We start from the raw sequence: 15386 nt of genomic DNA, 5'->3' as shown, positions 1-15386 counted from the left end.
AAAAAAACAGATCACTGTTGTAAGATGGGAAACTATTGACTTCACGGATTTTAAATTGACTAAATTCCAAATAGATTGGAGTTATAATATTTGTTTAAAAATTATTTCAACTATTTCAACTATTTCCTGTACCAAAAGTCATTTATTTTGTCTAACTGGCCCTGTCGGCATATATGTCTCTCCCGGTCTATTCCGGAGACTCCAGGTGAAGCGCCTCTTCTCTGGCTCTCCAGGTCACTAAATCTCCAGCAAACCTCTATTCATTGCACGATATGAGGTTTGTAAATGTGTGTAAATTGCCCAGTCGGTAATTACTTGTGTATGTTTGCATTGACTGCTTTTGCCGATGATGCTATCAGGATGTGCTGCATTGCAGTACATTGCATGCTTTGTGTATACTGCAATAAACTTAACTCAAAACAAACAAACCAACAAGCCTTATAAAAGTAGTTCTATTAGCGTGACAGCTTGCTGAAGCAATTGTCCATTTCCTGCTTACATGCCAGAATCAGACACTGTGACATGACAGGTGCTATTCATCATTAAATTTAGTAAAAACAAAGTCAATAAGCCCATGTGGGACCACCACCTTCAGCCAGAAAGATAGTGATTGGAGCCGCAACCCAAACAAGTGAGTGCATTAAAGGTACAGAAAAGGTATTGTGTGTATTTTCGACCTACATTGGGTTTCTTTTGTATAATTATAGCAAATAACCCTTCTAATCTCATGTATGCCTACTTTGTGATATGCTTTACTGTTACCCATATGGACTTTGTGTGCAATATGCATATATGTTTAACTGCATAGATTAAATGGATTTATTATGGTGGAGTCAGAAAAATATTTACTTAGTTTATTCAGTACTTTACACAAAGATTTATTCGCTGATGCTGGAGTTTACTAGAAAGATGTACTTTCAACTTACTTTACTATACATTATGAGGAGCCAACTCCACCGAGGTTCCTGCTGCAGGAAGAGCTTGGCGTTCTAAGTAAATGAGTGAGATTTCTTTAATTGAAATATACATTATACAGAACCAGCTCAGCCCTTTTGACTCGAGAGACTTGATAGTGTTGGCTCGTCATGATGTATAGTGAGGTGTGGGAGTTGAAGGTAAAACTTGAAGGCAGATTCTCATGACAACTCTCCTTTTAGCAAATGAACCCCAAAAGACTATATAAAAAAACCTTGAATTGTGCCTCCCTTTTCTCTCATACATGAATGCCTTTGCAAGTTCTACAGAGACAAGGATGTAAAGTAAGTGTAAAAGGAATCATGCTCATACCTGGGATCCCTTTTTGGGCTGCGGGTAGGCAGTCCTCTGACAATGGCAGGTGGTCCATGAATGTCAGCGGGGGACCCACTGAAAGCTGCCCTTTTTTTAGGAGAAGCGAGCCGGGAGTGGTGGTCTGCTGCAATGACGCTCCCACGACATGGGGTTTCTCCGTGGAGACCCGGAGAAGCATGTTTCCCCCGGAGTCTCCGGGCGATACTCTGAGAGAGGTCCCCGGTATGAGTATGCGTATAATCAAAAGTACTACCCTTAGTTATACCTCTCCCCTGGGTATGCACAGTAGCACAAAACAGAAACTGTATATAATTATATAACGATATATATCCACACATAATTTCAAGAGGCTCTGTTTACCTTTTTATTAGAAAGCAAGGAACTTGCTTGGGATACAGGCCTACTACACATTACGTTCTTTATACTATGCAATAATTCATGCAAAGATTTTTAAAAAATTAAAACACTTTAGGACAATTTTTAAGGCACAAACTAAATAACAGAATAAGGATATTTTCTACAAGCACTGAAGTTCGTGGGCTTGAAACACCATCCGGTAGTCTCTCATAAAAATATTGTTTTGTACACCATCTTAAAAGATAATATACGTCTTCTGTATTCATGGTTTTTAAAGCAACACCCAAAGACCTCGTAAAATCCAGATAATGAACAATTGTTTGATTTTTTTTTTTTTCTTTCTTCATATTTTAACCAAAGTTCAAATTCTTCAATTACGTATATTTTATGGACATTGCAATTGGGTGGTCTTCCGATGACTTCATGCTGGCTGGAGTTTGTGCATTTTTAACATTTTCCTTTTTGAATTGGACACTGTGGTCTTTTATCCAAAAACAAAGTTCCCTTTAGATGAAAACCCTGTTCTTTGATACAAAAGTGCATAATGTGATTGTAAAATATGTGCAGATAGATTTATTGTAGATGTGTGTGTATTGTACATGTGTACACGTGTGTTTGTTCAAGGAAATCATTTCTTATTTTGGTAATTAGTGTATTTGTGTATGTCATATAGGATGGCATATAAGTCTGTGGTTCACCTCTGCAGACTTATTTTCCTCAGTTACTGATTCTATATTAAGGATTTTTTTGTTATTATAAATATACATAGGGCTGGATGTTGTGTTTTTCTTTGCTGAGCTTCAGTAGTCTCTAAGGACACAGAATGATTAGGGAGGAGGAATGTTCAATATCACCATGTGTAGGTGATCAACCTGGAGCTCAAATCCATTTAAATGTCTGGGCTCTTGCTACATTATATTTGTCATACAAGAACATTTTGCCCCAGGTGTCCGTACGCGGCATACTTTACTTTATAGTGTCTCTAAGGAACCCAAAATTCTCTACCCCTCTTTCCGTCCCAATGTTGTCTTTTCGAGAAGCCCAGGATGGCTGTTGGGTATGAGTGTATCACAGTGTTCTCGATCTCCAGCACTTTATACATCGCAAACAGCTTAAATAAAAACACATTCTTCTACTGCATGGGTTTGACTTTTAGAGCTTTAGCAAGCCTTGGAAATCTGGATGCCGTCTGAACGAGTGAGATCTCTTTTGCATTCCTACAGGTTTTCCATTATATTTCCCTCTAGACTAAATTAAAACAAATGCAGCACAGGCAATAGTCTATAATACTTTTATGTGTGTCCTTCCCTTTAAACTGCTGCTAGTGGCTTTCTGATGTGCATTTAAAAAAAGAAATTCCTACATGATTATGCTTTTCAGAGAGATATAGACTTAATTTTACATTAAATGAAGTGGAAAGGATGTGTTAGTGCATAATTTATCAAACTGCAGACAGAGAATGATGGTAAATCTTTTTTAAATGTTGTGTTTACAAATGTTACTGTCTTTTAAGCCATTTACTGCTCATTTTCAGATTTTTCTTTTTTGTAACATACCCTAGTCCTAACATGGAGTTACACCCCCACCACCACCACCACCCCCACCACCACCACCACCTGTTTACTGCTATAACAGCCTCCACTCTTCTTGTGGGAGATTTTGTGCCCATTCAACCAAAACAGCACTGCAGGCAGTGATGTTTGACAAGAAGGCCTGGCTTGCAGTCAGCATTCAAGTTCATTCCAAAGGTGTTGGATGGGGTTGAGGTCAGGGCTCCGTGAGGCCACTCAAGTTCCTCCATAGCAAACTCCTCAAGCCATGTCTTTACGGAGCTTTATGCTGGAACAGGAAAGTGCCTTCCTAAAAAATGGTGCCACCCAGTTGGAAGCATTACCCTTCCCTGGAACTAAGAGACCCAAACCCTGAAAAACATATAATGGGTAGCATTCTCCTGGCATGCGCCAAACCCAGATTCGTCCATCAGACTTCCAGATAGTGAAGTGTGATTAGTCACTCCAGAGAACAGTTTCCACTTGACACTTGCCATTGTAATCTTTGATTTGAGAGCAGTTTGGAACTCTGCAGTGAGCAAACAGGGTTTTTTTGCCACACACTCTAGGGCATGGCAGCCTTGCCTTGTGAGTGTGCGTGGTCTTGGGCTTTGTGACTAAGCTGTTGTTGCTCATAGACAATTTCCTTTAACAGTAATAACACTTACAGTGGATGAGGGCAGATCTAGCAGGGTAGAAATTTCACAAACTGACTTGGTAAACAGGGCATCCTATAACAGTGCCATGATAAAAAGTCCCTGAACTCTTCAGTACAACCCATTGTATGGAGACAACTGTCGATGTTTTTGATTTTATACACGTTAGCAATGACTTAAAAATATAAACTTAATAATTAGGAGAGAAGACCACACGCTTTTGGTCATATGGTCTAAGTGTATGTGTGTGGGTGCATCTTCAAACCAAAGTCCAAATACAAGTCCATATACAAAAAGGTAAAAGCGCACACTAATGTTTTTTGCTGAGTTTCAAGAAAGTTTAACCTCTAGTGGGTATCATAACAGAAACCCAATGTTTCATCTTCTGTTTGGGGCTCTTTGATCATAAATCCGTATACCTAGGCTAAGCAAAGGAGAAGTGGATGTGTGCAGACGTTTGTTGGTAAATAAAATTGGGTGTGACATTGTGTATTTGCTTCAGATTATACACTAAATGGTGCCGGACATATCCATTATTCTTTCTCCATTGGAAGATTAGCAACAGTAGGCATGTGCCTTGGGGCCCTGAGCACTAATGGACAATCTGCCCATGCTCTGCCACTGGCTAAATATCAGTAGCTGTACTGTGCCGGCTATGGTAGCCAGAATGCTACCCTGTAGAGTAGCAGCTCTCGCCGGGTGGGAGCAGAAGAGGAGCCACAAGGTTAAGGAGGTTTGTGTGTGCCCATTGGCCCCAAAGGGTCTCAGTCTCTGTCTCTTCCACAGTTGACCGCAATATATAAGTGTTTGTTGCCAGTACATAGTAAAGATGAATATGTAGTTAGGCAGCCACCTGCACAGCCCGTTATTTAATTATATGGATGCCTAGCTAGGGATAGCATGGTCCACTTAAATTTCAGAAATAAAAAGGTTTTATACTATGGCACTGTGGGTTGTGTAACAGACAGAGAACAAATAGGTAGTACGGTTTCCTTCAGATAGAGCTGTTCAGGACAAAGAAATAAGTACAACGTCTCAGCGGTTGACCTAACGAAGGTCAGATGTGACAGGATTTAATTATTTGTTCAGTGTCAAACCGTTGTGTTAATTGTTACAACAGGAGTTTGAAATGTGTTCTTGCGTTTCTTGCAACTCCAGTTGACTGACAGTATTCACAGCTCAGTGTTCCATTTTTGTCATCCTGTTCTCAGAAACCTCAGGTAATTAGTCAACAGCTGCCACATCCTCAGAAATAGGAAATTATTCTGCTTGCGGCTTTGCCCAAGTGATGGCAAAATCGGGAACAAAGGGCTGTGTTTGCCAAAAAGCTTTATTAAGCTTATATCACTAAGAGGTCCTTGGGTGTTAAACTGTCAATTACCAAATTATCTGATTCAGAAAATATGTAAATTGGTTGATATTGCTCTACTGTTACTTTTGAAATGGTAATAGCAATACCAGAACTGAACTGGCCATCTGGCACACTGGGCAAGCGGGTGATAGCGTCTCCCTAGTTCCTACCCTGTGTTTATATTGTGTACTATTACTTACATGGGTTGCTTGTGCAATCTGCGTGTTTGGAGAACTACATCTGTTGGAGAAAATTAGGGGGCTTTCAAGAATTTTCTTTAGATTGTATTACTTATTGACCAGGCATTCACTAAGGCATAAATATTAGGCATTCTTTCATACTGTTTGGTCAAATATTGCTTAGCCCGCCACTACATCAAAGCACCCCAAGTTTGGCGAGTCTATATAATTTTTCATTGCTAGATTATTTAGCAAGGAGCTGAATCAGTGGGACTGCACTACATTTATCCCAAACGAGACTCTCAAATAATGAAAAGCCTTCCCTGGACACTATTAATGAGGCACCTGCATGGTAGATGGGGTGCTTAACCCTATGTTTTGGTCAGAACCTGCAAATATGCATAACATAAGATGTGCACAATTTTTATATGCATTCCTCAAAATTAATACATGTCTTAGAAGTTGCATCTGCCCTCCTTAAATTTGGTCCAACATTTCCAGCTACTGATTACACTCCCGTTAAAATCAATAGAAGCGCTTGCTACGCATGTCCCTTTAAACTAGTGTCCCTTTAAACTAGATATCTGTGAATAACTTATCTTGCAGTAAAATATCTATGTATATTTTAAGTGTAAGTTGTTTATAAGGTTTTCTCAGATCTCTAACTATGGCAAAACTGTAACAGTTTGCCCAGCCTCCTAAAGGAAAAGTATGTACTGACTACCGGCACTCAAATGTTTAAAAAAAAAAAAAAAAAAGCTGTGGCCACCAACACCCTTGACATAAATGGGTGCTACAGGAAACCAACCCTAAGTAGCTCCCAGGTATGGTTACCAGGAGTGGTGTAGGCACTAAAGATATGTACCGATGGGGATGTCCTTTCCTGGCTCTTAGAAAGAAAAATGTGTGACTCCAAAATATCGTATAAAATTTCCTAGAGCTGATCATTGTAACTTGGTTAAGATCTTACTGTGTTCTGCAATGGATTTAAATGGTTTCATCGGTGAACTGTACTTAACCGTGCCCTGCACACCCAAGCCAGGTGTATTTCAATGACATGATGCGTCGTATTGTTTGTATAATGCTGCTTTACGTATTCTATCTCGTAGCCCCTTATTCCGAGAAGTCCCACAAGCAGCGTTGCTACGCCTTCGAGCACAATCAGCACACCTACTAAAAGAGACAGCTCCGCTCTGCAGGACCTCTTCATACCCCCACCTCCTGCTGAGCCCTACACACCCAGGTACAGCTGAATTCAAAACTATTAATATTGCTCCAATCTCATGTGTGTATATAGATTTAATGTAAATGTACCGTGTTTTTACAGCACTTTGATTTTATTTTTTTATTATGGAAAGCATCTTTTAAAAAATTCTACATATGACGTTATAGTATTAGTGTAAGCTTACTGTATTTCAGTTTAGACTCTCCTCTCATGGGGCGCCTTGGTATGCCAGGTACGCTTTGGCCAAGACACGAGATCTAAGGCTTTATGTTTAAAGTATGCATTTGTAGGTTTGGATCTGAGTCCTAATCATTTGTCTATGGGGACACAAATGTTTATTCTGGGGCTGTTTTAAAATCCTTGCTTTCCTCTATGACCACTGTTGAAAATGTCTTGCTTCCAGGTACATGAACATCCTAATCCAGGTACATACACTTAATTCTAGGGCTGCAACTAACGATTATTTTCATAATCGATTAGTTGGCCGATTATTTTTTCGATTAATCGGATAAAAAAATGAATGTAAATTTTTCATTTATTTAAAATAATGTAATAAATTATATTAAATACAAACGGCATAATAAAAAAACTTTGATAAAATGCATTTCTTGCCTTTATTTCGCAACCAGCCCCCCCCAATTTATGCACGTTTGAGCCCAGGCTTGCCACGCTGCCTCCCAGACATGCGACGCTGCCTCCCACATATGCCACTCCACGCTGCCTCCCACATATGCCACTCCACGCTGCCTCCCACATATGCCACTCTGCCTCCCACATATGCCACTCCACGCTGCCTCTCACATATGCCACTCCACGCTGCCTCCCACATATGCCACTCCACGCTGCCTCCCACATATGCCACTCTGCCTCCCACATATGCCACTCCACGCTGCCTCCCACATATGCCACGCTGCCTCCCAAATATGCCACTCCACGCTGCCTCCCAAATATGCCACTCCACGCTGCCTCCCACATATACCACTCCACTCTACCCCCACATATGCCACTGTGCCTGATACACTTTATACCCCGATACACCACTCCATCCTCCCCAGACATGCCACACTGCCTCCCAGACATGCCACGCTGCCCTCCCCACATATGCCACTCCACTCTACCCCCAGATAAGCCACTCCCCAGATCTGCCTTATACACCCTGATTCACCACACTGCCCTCCCCACATATGCCTTATATACCCTATATGCCTTATACCCCCAGATATGTCACTCCGTCCTCCCCAGATATGCCTTATACCCCCCAGATATCTCATAGTCCCCTCATAGAGTCACAGACCATACTTTTATAAATAAGTACTGGGTTAAACTTCACTGCCCCCAGGATTTAGATTCCCCTTAGTTTGCCCCCCTTTATCTCTAACTGCATCTTAAGTTAACTTAAGGTTAATTGTATTAATAAATTAATAAAATTAACCCTCAGTCCTCATCATTAAATTAACCCTAAACACCCCATTAACCATAACTGCCCCTAAATTAACCCTAAAGACCCCATGAACCACAACAGCCCCTAAATTAACCCTAAACATACCATTAACCAAAACTGCCTCAAATTAACCCCAAACACCCTATTAACCACAGCTGCTCCTAAATTAACCCTAAACACACCATTAACCATAGCTGCCCCTAAATTAACCCTAAACACCCTATTAACCATAACTGTCCCTAAATTAACCCTAAACACCCCATTAACCATAACTGCCCCTAAATGAACCCTAAACACCCCATTAACCATAACAGCCCCTAAATTAACTCCCACCTCCCCTAACTTTCAGTAGCCCAAATATTAATGTTATACTTACAGTTAGATGAGTGTCACAGCCATGTGGTTCTGGCCTTCTGGGAGAAGGAAGGGGGCGGGGCCAGTTGTCACAGTGATTACAGGGAGGGACTGGTAAGTAGGAGCTGCTGCTGTGAGTCACTGAAACGGATTATATAATGAGGGGTATTTTTCAGAGTGTTTGCTCTGAAAAAACCCTCATTTAATAATCGATAAAAATCGATTCAACTAATCGATAATGAAATTCGTTGGCAACGATTTTCATTATCGATTATTATCGATTTTATCGATTAGTTGTTGCAGCCCTACTTAATTCATAAGATTATGTTGGAAGGTCATCAATCATAAAGAAGCATCAGGAAAACATGTGAAAATGATGTCATCTAATTTTTTGCTAAATTTGCAATGTATATGAATTATTCAGTGACTTTCGAACATTTGCAGAAATAGCAAATTAAATGCTTTGCAAATATTTTATTATTAGCTGCGTTGACTGACACAATGGCTGTCGGTTATTGTTACTTCTATTTTAATATTGTTTTGTATGCTTGTTTGCTCAAGGGATGAGAAGGGAAACTTGCCTTGTGATGATGTAAGCCGGCATGTTGTGGGAAAACCAGTCTCTAAGGGGTCAGAGTCGCCAAACTCATTTCTGGACCAAGAATATAGAAAACACTTCAACGTAGTAGAAGAGGATGCAGTCCTTTACTGCTATGAATACGACAAAGGAAGGAGCAGCATACAAGGTCGGAGAGAAAGCACACCGTCATACGGTATTCTCTTTTCTTAAATGGCTTGGGCCTAGGCACGTGTGTGCGTATTTTACAAACTACATGTATAGGAAAATCAACTGATGGAATTCTTAGGTATTTACATGTCCTGAGTCTTCTACTGAAATCCCACTCCTAGCCTATGCACATTAGAAAGGAGGAGTTTTAATAAAAACAATACTTTTAATAATTTACTAAGAATGTTAAAATACAGCCATGCTAAACCCACCCTGGTTTTTGTTAATGCAGTCAGGGTAATAGTTTATCGGGACTCCTCTTTCTGTCCTGTGTCTAATTGATGCCTAGTCAGCCGTTTATCTAGATAAGTTAAGCACATGCTCTTACAATAGACATACCTCTCCACGTTTAAAACAAAGAGGGATAATATCATACATTAGTAGTCTACAACACTGAGATACTCATACCTAACAAACCTAGAAAACCTGCCAAAACGATGGACATCAGGGCAGGAAAGAGGTACAAATGGACTGTCCCTCCTAATGAGTGACCTTTGGGAAGTGTGTTTTAGCAGAATGTTTAACATATATGTCTCTGTGGTCTGTGTGCTTTACTTACAGGGGTTGATTTCTCATTGATATGATACTTCTTGTAATTATGTTTGTATATTACAATAAGCATAATATACACATATACAATGTGTTAAAATCGACCTTAGGGAAGCGCCATCTTAATTTGTTTAGGATATACATGGTTCCCCTCCATTAAATTATCTGTCTCCCAAGGTTGCTGGTTATTGTTGGTTGTTTTGTAAGGGTGGGTGAGGAGAAGGGAGATCAGGACACAAAATGGATTATGAAATTAGATTAATGCTTGGGTTTTCAAGTAAAATATCTCCGAAATATATTGTCTGAACAAAAGAACAAGCTTTAGGTGGTTGTAATTGCAAGCACCCAAATTGTTCAAAATTCGATATATAGGTTCTTAGCAAATAGAAATGCATGCACCTATGACATGTTATGAGAATCAAGTCAATATTGCTTATGGCCATTGTTGCTGAAATGGTACACTATTACTTAACATAGCTTATGACGCAAGTATAATAAATACAGGGACATTCAATGCAATTCCTCTTTTATATGTGAGTGTCTAACGGTTTCAGTTATTTTGGCTTACTTTTATGGTATTCTTAATTTAAAAATTTTAACGTTTTCAAAAGAACACAGTCTTTAATTTAAATTGGTGTGTGTTCTGTCTCATTTTGTGATATCTTTTAAATTAACCACCAAAACCGCAATTAACACCTCCATGTTCTAAAAGAATATCACCCAGACGTTTTGGCAGCATGGGTGTTTCAGAGACTGGCACAGTTCTCATTTGCACAGTGCAGTAATAGATTTAACAAGTGACAAAGTGATTTTTAAAAAGTGTTTCCTGGAAATTGTTCATTTTAATGTGGGCATTTTATCCCCAAAAGATTGTTTGTCAAAGTCGGGTTCTTGCTGTTTCACAACAGAACCTTGTGATCTATTATAATAATGTATAATCAAGCCTAAAATAAAGGTGTATCCCTGCAAAATGTCTTATTTATTTGAATTTTTCTAACCCTAGGTAAACTGCGCCCAATCTCGATGCCTGTCGAGTATAACTGGGTTGGGGACTATGAAGATCCCAACAAAATGAAGAGGGACAGTCGAAGAGGTTGGTGAAGAATCTGACGAATTGAGGGAAATACGCGTGCTGCGTACTGTTAAATATACAAACTTATTCTGTTGCTATAGTGAAAATAATGCATTTATTAGCTTGTTTACTCTGATGCTAGGTTTCCTTATGTTCAGAGTAAACAAGCTAATAAAGACATTGTCTTTGTAAATACCTGCACTGGTACTTTTTAGACTTTTCAGCAATTCTATTTCGTTATGAATTAGCCAAAAACATAAGCATTTCGTTGATTTCAAAAAATCCAGAATGAAACAGATTATAAAAACATTAACAAAAAACTATATATATTTTGTTTTCGTGTGTGCGGTCTGTGTATTATGCTGCGTTTAGTGTTCTGAATTGTGTATAACAAAAAAGTAATTGCAGTAGTCCAAAAGTAGCTGATCAGGCTTTCTGAAGATCTTTTCTTGCTCAATCAGAATTTCTTTCACTTACTTAGTCTATATACGTTATACAAACATTTTTATAAAGATGTATGTGGAATGCAGTATTGTTAAATGTATTAGAAGTTGATTTATTTATTCTCAGGATCTATTAGAAGCGCTTCTGTTTCTGTGAGTGCTTTTTTAGAGAAGCGTTCTCTCCTTGGTTCTGCAACGAGCAACCCTCACTTTCCCCCAGTCTTGAGGAGACCATACTGATCACAGGCACGGTATATTTTGGTGACATTGCTGTTTGCTGTGAAAGGCAGATATCTATGATTTTTGCACGATGCGCTTAGACAATCTCCCGTGCCGGCACTCCCCCCATGGGAAGTGCTGGCAGGGGAGGCTGTCTGAGGGTATCGGAGAGTAGGATGCAGGTCCCCTGCAGTGTTGCGGGGGATCTGTATCCTTGCCCGGCGCCCGGGCGATACGAATTGTGCATTCCCGAATATAGGTCGCACCCCCACTTTAAAGTGGGGGAAAAAAAGTGTTCTTTGTCCTGGAGTTGGACCAAAATTGAATTCCTTTCTACAACAGTACAAATCATAATAGACCCATTAACAGATTTTTTTTTTTATTTGGTTATATCAGTCATGCGATGTATTGCCCTTTCTTTTTTTTCTACTTTGCTCAGAAAGTTCACTGCTCCGATACATGAGCAATGACAAAATTATCCAAGAGGAATATATGTTACAACAGAGAAGTACTAAAAAGGAAACTGGGAAAAAATCAAAAAAGAAAGGGGACAAGAACACTAGTCCCAGCCATTACGCTCTGCTTCCTGGAGCTCAGATGGATTCACTGCGTCAGGAAGCGATCAGTCCATCGGTGTCAGACGCTGCCTCTTATCATGTGAGTAAAAAAGTGAGAATTGGCTCTTGAGGGTCAACAAATCTGTTTCACCAGAGTGACAGTGCAAGTTCTTCTCACGTGGACAGTGCCCATTTCACATGCATAGATGCCAGCAGACAAACTGTCCAGGCTCTTCTGCAATACCTTATTATCAAAATTACATTATTATCACTAATATTATGAAAGAAATAATATTAATGCCTAGGATACAAGGGCAAACCAGCATTTAAAACTATATTGGGATATTATTTAGTTAGAAAGTTAATTGTTTGCCTTATAAATATTAAAACTATTACTGCCCTCAAGGGCAGAGCTATACATCTCCAAGAGTGTTCTCTGTCCTGAAATGTTTGTTCACAAACAGCGAACTCTTTAATGTAATGCTCAGGGACCTGTGCAGTGTTTACAACTAATATGGAAATGCAAGGATGTTCACGGTTAAAAAATAAGTAACTGCAAGATGATGATTTGTGGATCTTATGAAATGTGAAACATAGTTAGCATTCTGACTTTAAGATTGTGATTTACAGAGTGCTTTGAGACATCATTTCTTAATTTGTTGACATAGCAGTAGGTGTTTCAGGCTGTTGGAATTATTTACAACTTTTTTTTGTTTAGGGAATATAAAATAGAGACCTGATTATTATGTTTTTTGTGCTTATCTATGCCCACCAGACCTGGACTGGCTATTTAGCATAACGAGCAAATGCCTGGTGGGCCTATAGCAGATACTTACCCAGCCCCAGCAGAAGATCAGGTGCTGTTGTGTGGGACCACCATATGAATATGCCCGGCTACGTGATATTAAAATTGTAACGTGTGGCCAGGCTTATCCACCTGGCGGCTGATGGCCTTAAAGTTTCACGACCGCAAAGCCATCCCGTGGGCCAGTGGCCCTGATTCCCACAATATTCACAAAGTGAAATCTACCATATCATTAACTTTTCCCCCCGTTTAGTAGTATTTAGCCTATGAGCACAGCATATAAATTTGATGGTGCTGTCCGTATGCATTGTGTTAAATTATAAAGTGCTCGTTGTGATTTCAAATGCATCCACCATGCAAAAAAGAGAAGACTCTTTATAAATGTTGGGCTTACACGACGTATACGTCAAAAAGAATAGTTCCACGTTTAAATGTGAACTAGATGCATTGTGGGTACACATACATATGTGCCTACAGCCTACTTGTAGGATCCAAAAGATAAAAAGAAATGTCTTTTTGTATCCATTATATTTTCTAGCAATTTGACTGTGACAAAAACGTATTAAAGAAATGTTCTTTATGTAGAGCTGAGCTTTCACCTTGAGTGTTCGCGTAAATGAACAATTAATGGCGTACCATTATTCTTGATTTATATAATTTAGAATTCATACACTTTATCTTTTCACTTTTCCTGCTTTGTGCTTTCTTTTTGGGTATGCTGTAAGGTTTGCATAACACAAGACATGCTGTGAAATAAGTTTGTTATTAAAGGGAAGTTTTCAGCTTTACAGAGACGTAATTAGGAAGTCATCGTTATCTAACAGCTATATTAGAGAATAGATCCTTACCTTTTTAAAGGACAATGTCACCAACCCTTTTTTAGTGGCTTTATTTATATTCTAGTTCATGCCTGCAGTCTAAACTTGACTTCTAACTTTGACAGCTGTTAGCCCGCTTAGCATCACACGCTCAAGCGCAGGGTACTTGATAGGGGCAGGCAACCAGTGGAGATTGATGCAAAAGTGATTTGGGAAATTGTTAGATGCTGCTGCCTCTGTCATGTGATGCATTGTTGATATACATATCTAGAATGATATATACGGTGTGTGTATGTGCGTGTATATATATATATATGTATGTATGTGTATATATATATATATATATATATATATATATATAAACACGAACATTCTCACGGTATATATGAGCATTGATATATAAAGAATAAAAGTCCTTGATGTTTGTCTTTTAAGAGAGGCATTGCAGATTCCGAGGTGCCCACATTTCATAGTACAGTATGTACTCAGTAATAGAATTCTGAAAGGTATATGTGCTGACAGGGGGGTCAGGGGTTAACTGGCCAGGGAATCATAAAGAATCATACCGGAGAGGTGCTGTTATGAAATAAATAAAGCGTTTTTATTACTTTACTGAAATGACACATAGAGCTATGTTTTGTAAAGGGTTGTTTTAAGGGAAAATTATTTAATGTGCAGCAGAAACATTTTTTTTTTTTTTAATTGCATAAACTAAATGAAAATTTATATGCTACATTTGAATTATTGTCTGAATAAAAATACATTTTTATAAACTGCCCTGTACAAACGCCTAAAACATGATGTATTTATGATGATCAATATTTTGGATTTATTGCACAAGAAACTGCATGTTCTACATTTTCTTCAGAGTTCATGATGCTTGTTGGTTAAGCTAATCTTTCTAGCTGCAAAAATCCCTTCATTATTAATATTATGTATGTATAATATATGTGTAATATATATCGGTAAGAATTTAAAATTCCCCCAAACGTGGGCCCTCTTTGCAGTGTTTTTGAGAGAAGTTTCACAAAAGTTGCAATCCCAAGACAATTTGTTGTCTTACTATGGAGAAAAAAAAGATTAAAAGATGAGTTTCAGCTTTCTTGCCCAGCTTTTTAAAGAACAATGAGATGTTTGTCCATTCATATTTCTGTCCATAGTCCCTTTTAGCTTGTTTCTCCATGTGGAATAATACAGCTGTGTGTGTAGCTCTATGTGGGCGACGCAGTGGTCTGTAATTTTACTTCATTCATGTTCCTCTGGGTATATCATTCGTGGTATATATGAAATCTTTGAAATATTAATATTCATGTCAAGGCTTGCTTACATATTCTCTACTTCATTTAACTCCCACTTATAACGGACAATGAAAAAAGGCGATTCTGCCAAACGGGTTTAATGTTATCTCCAAACCTTCATTTTCTTTACTTTTTATTGCTTCTGCTTGATTAGATCACCCTTCAGCAAGAGAACGACAGGTTATATTATCCTCAAACACCCTTTAATATATATGTAAAGGAAAGATGTACGACGAAAGCAGGAGTCAGACAGAAAATGTTAGAAAATATTAGAAAATGTGTCTAAATAAAGCCATCGGCTTTCGCCTCAGATGTGAAAGGAAATCTTACATGATCTTCCATACAAGCCAGATAGAACTTCAGTATAGAGGTAACGGTGCTTGTAAAACATTTTGCAGATTAACTGCCTGGACCTAAACCTGTAAATTGGGTCTA

At 38.8% G+C, this 15386-nt stretch overlaps 1 protein-coding gene across 2 annotated transcripts in view; it reads left to right on the top strand.

Annotated features, from left to right (window-relative positions):
• Positions 1-15386, top strand: part of LOC149289752 (connector enhancer of kinase suppressor of ras 2-like) — a 141449-nt gene that overhangs the window by 83303 nt on the left and 42760 nt on the right. For both annotated transcript variants that reach the window (XM_089490196.1, XM_089490195.1), the window contains exons 10-13: positions 6493-6626; positions 8965-9176; positions 10743-10832; positions 11913-12130. In XM_089490196.1, the coding sequence (XP_089346322.1) occupies positions 6493-6626; positions 8965-9176; positions 10743-10832; positions 11913-12130 (654 nt within the window). The remainder of the gene's footprint in view (positions 1-6492; positions 6627-8964; positions 9177-10742; positions 10833-11912; positions 12131-15386) is intronic.

The sequence above is a fragment of the Sceloporus occidentalis genome, unplaced genomic scaffold (assembly GCF_023333645.1).
Source record: "Sceloporus occidentalis isolate IW3139 unplaced genomic scaffold, rSceOcc1.0.p SCAF_43, whole genome shotgun sequence".
NCBI classification, from domain to species: domain Eukaryota; kingdom Metazoa; phylum Chordata; class Lepidosauria; order Squamata; family Phrynosomatidae; genus Sceloporus; species Sceloporus occidentalis.
The sequence above is the reverse complement of the archived record's forward strand: the minus strand, read 5'-3'. Positions and strand labels throughout refer to the sequence as shown.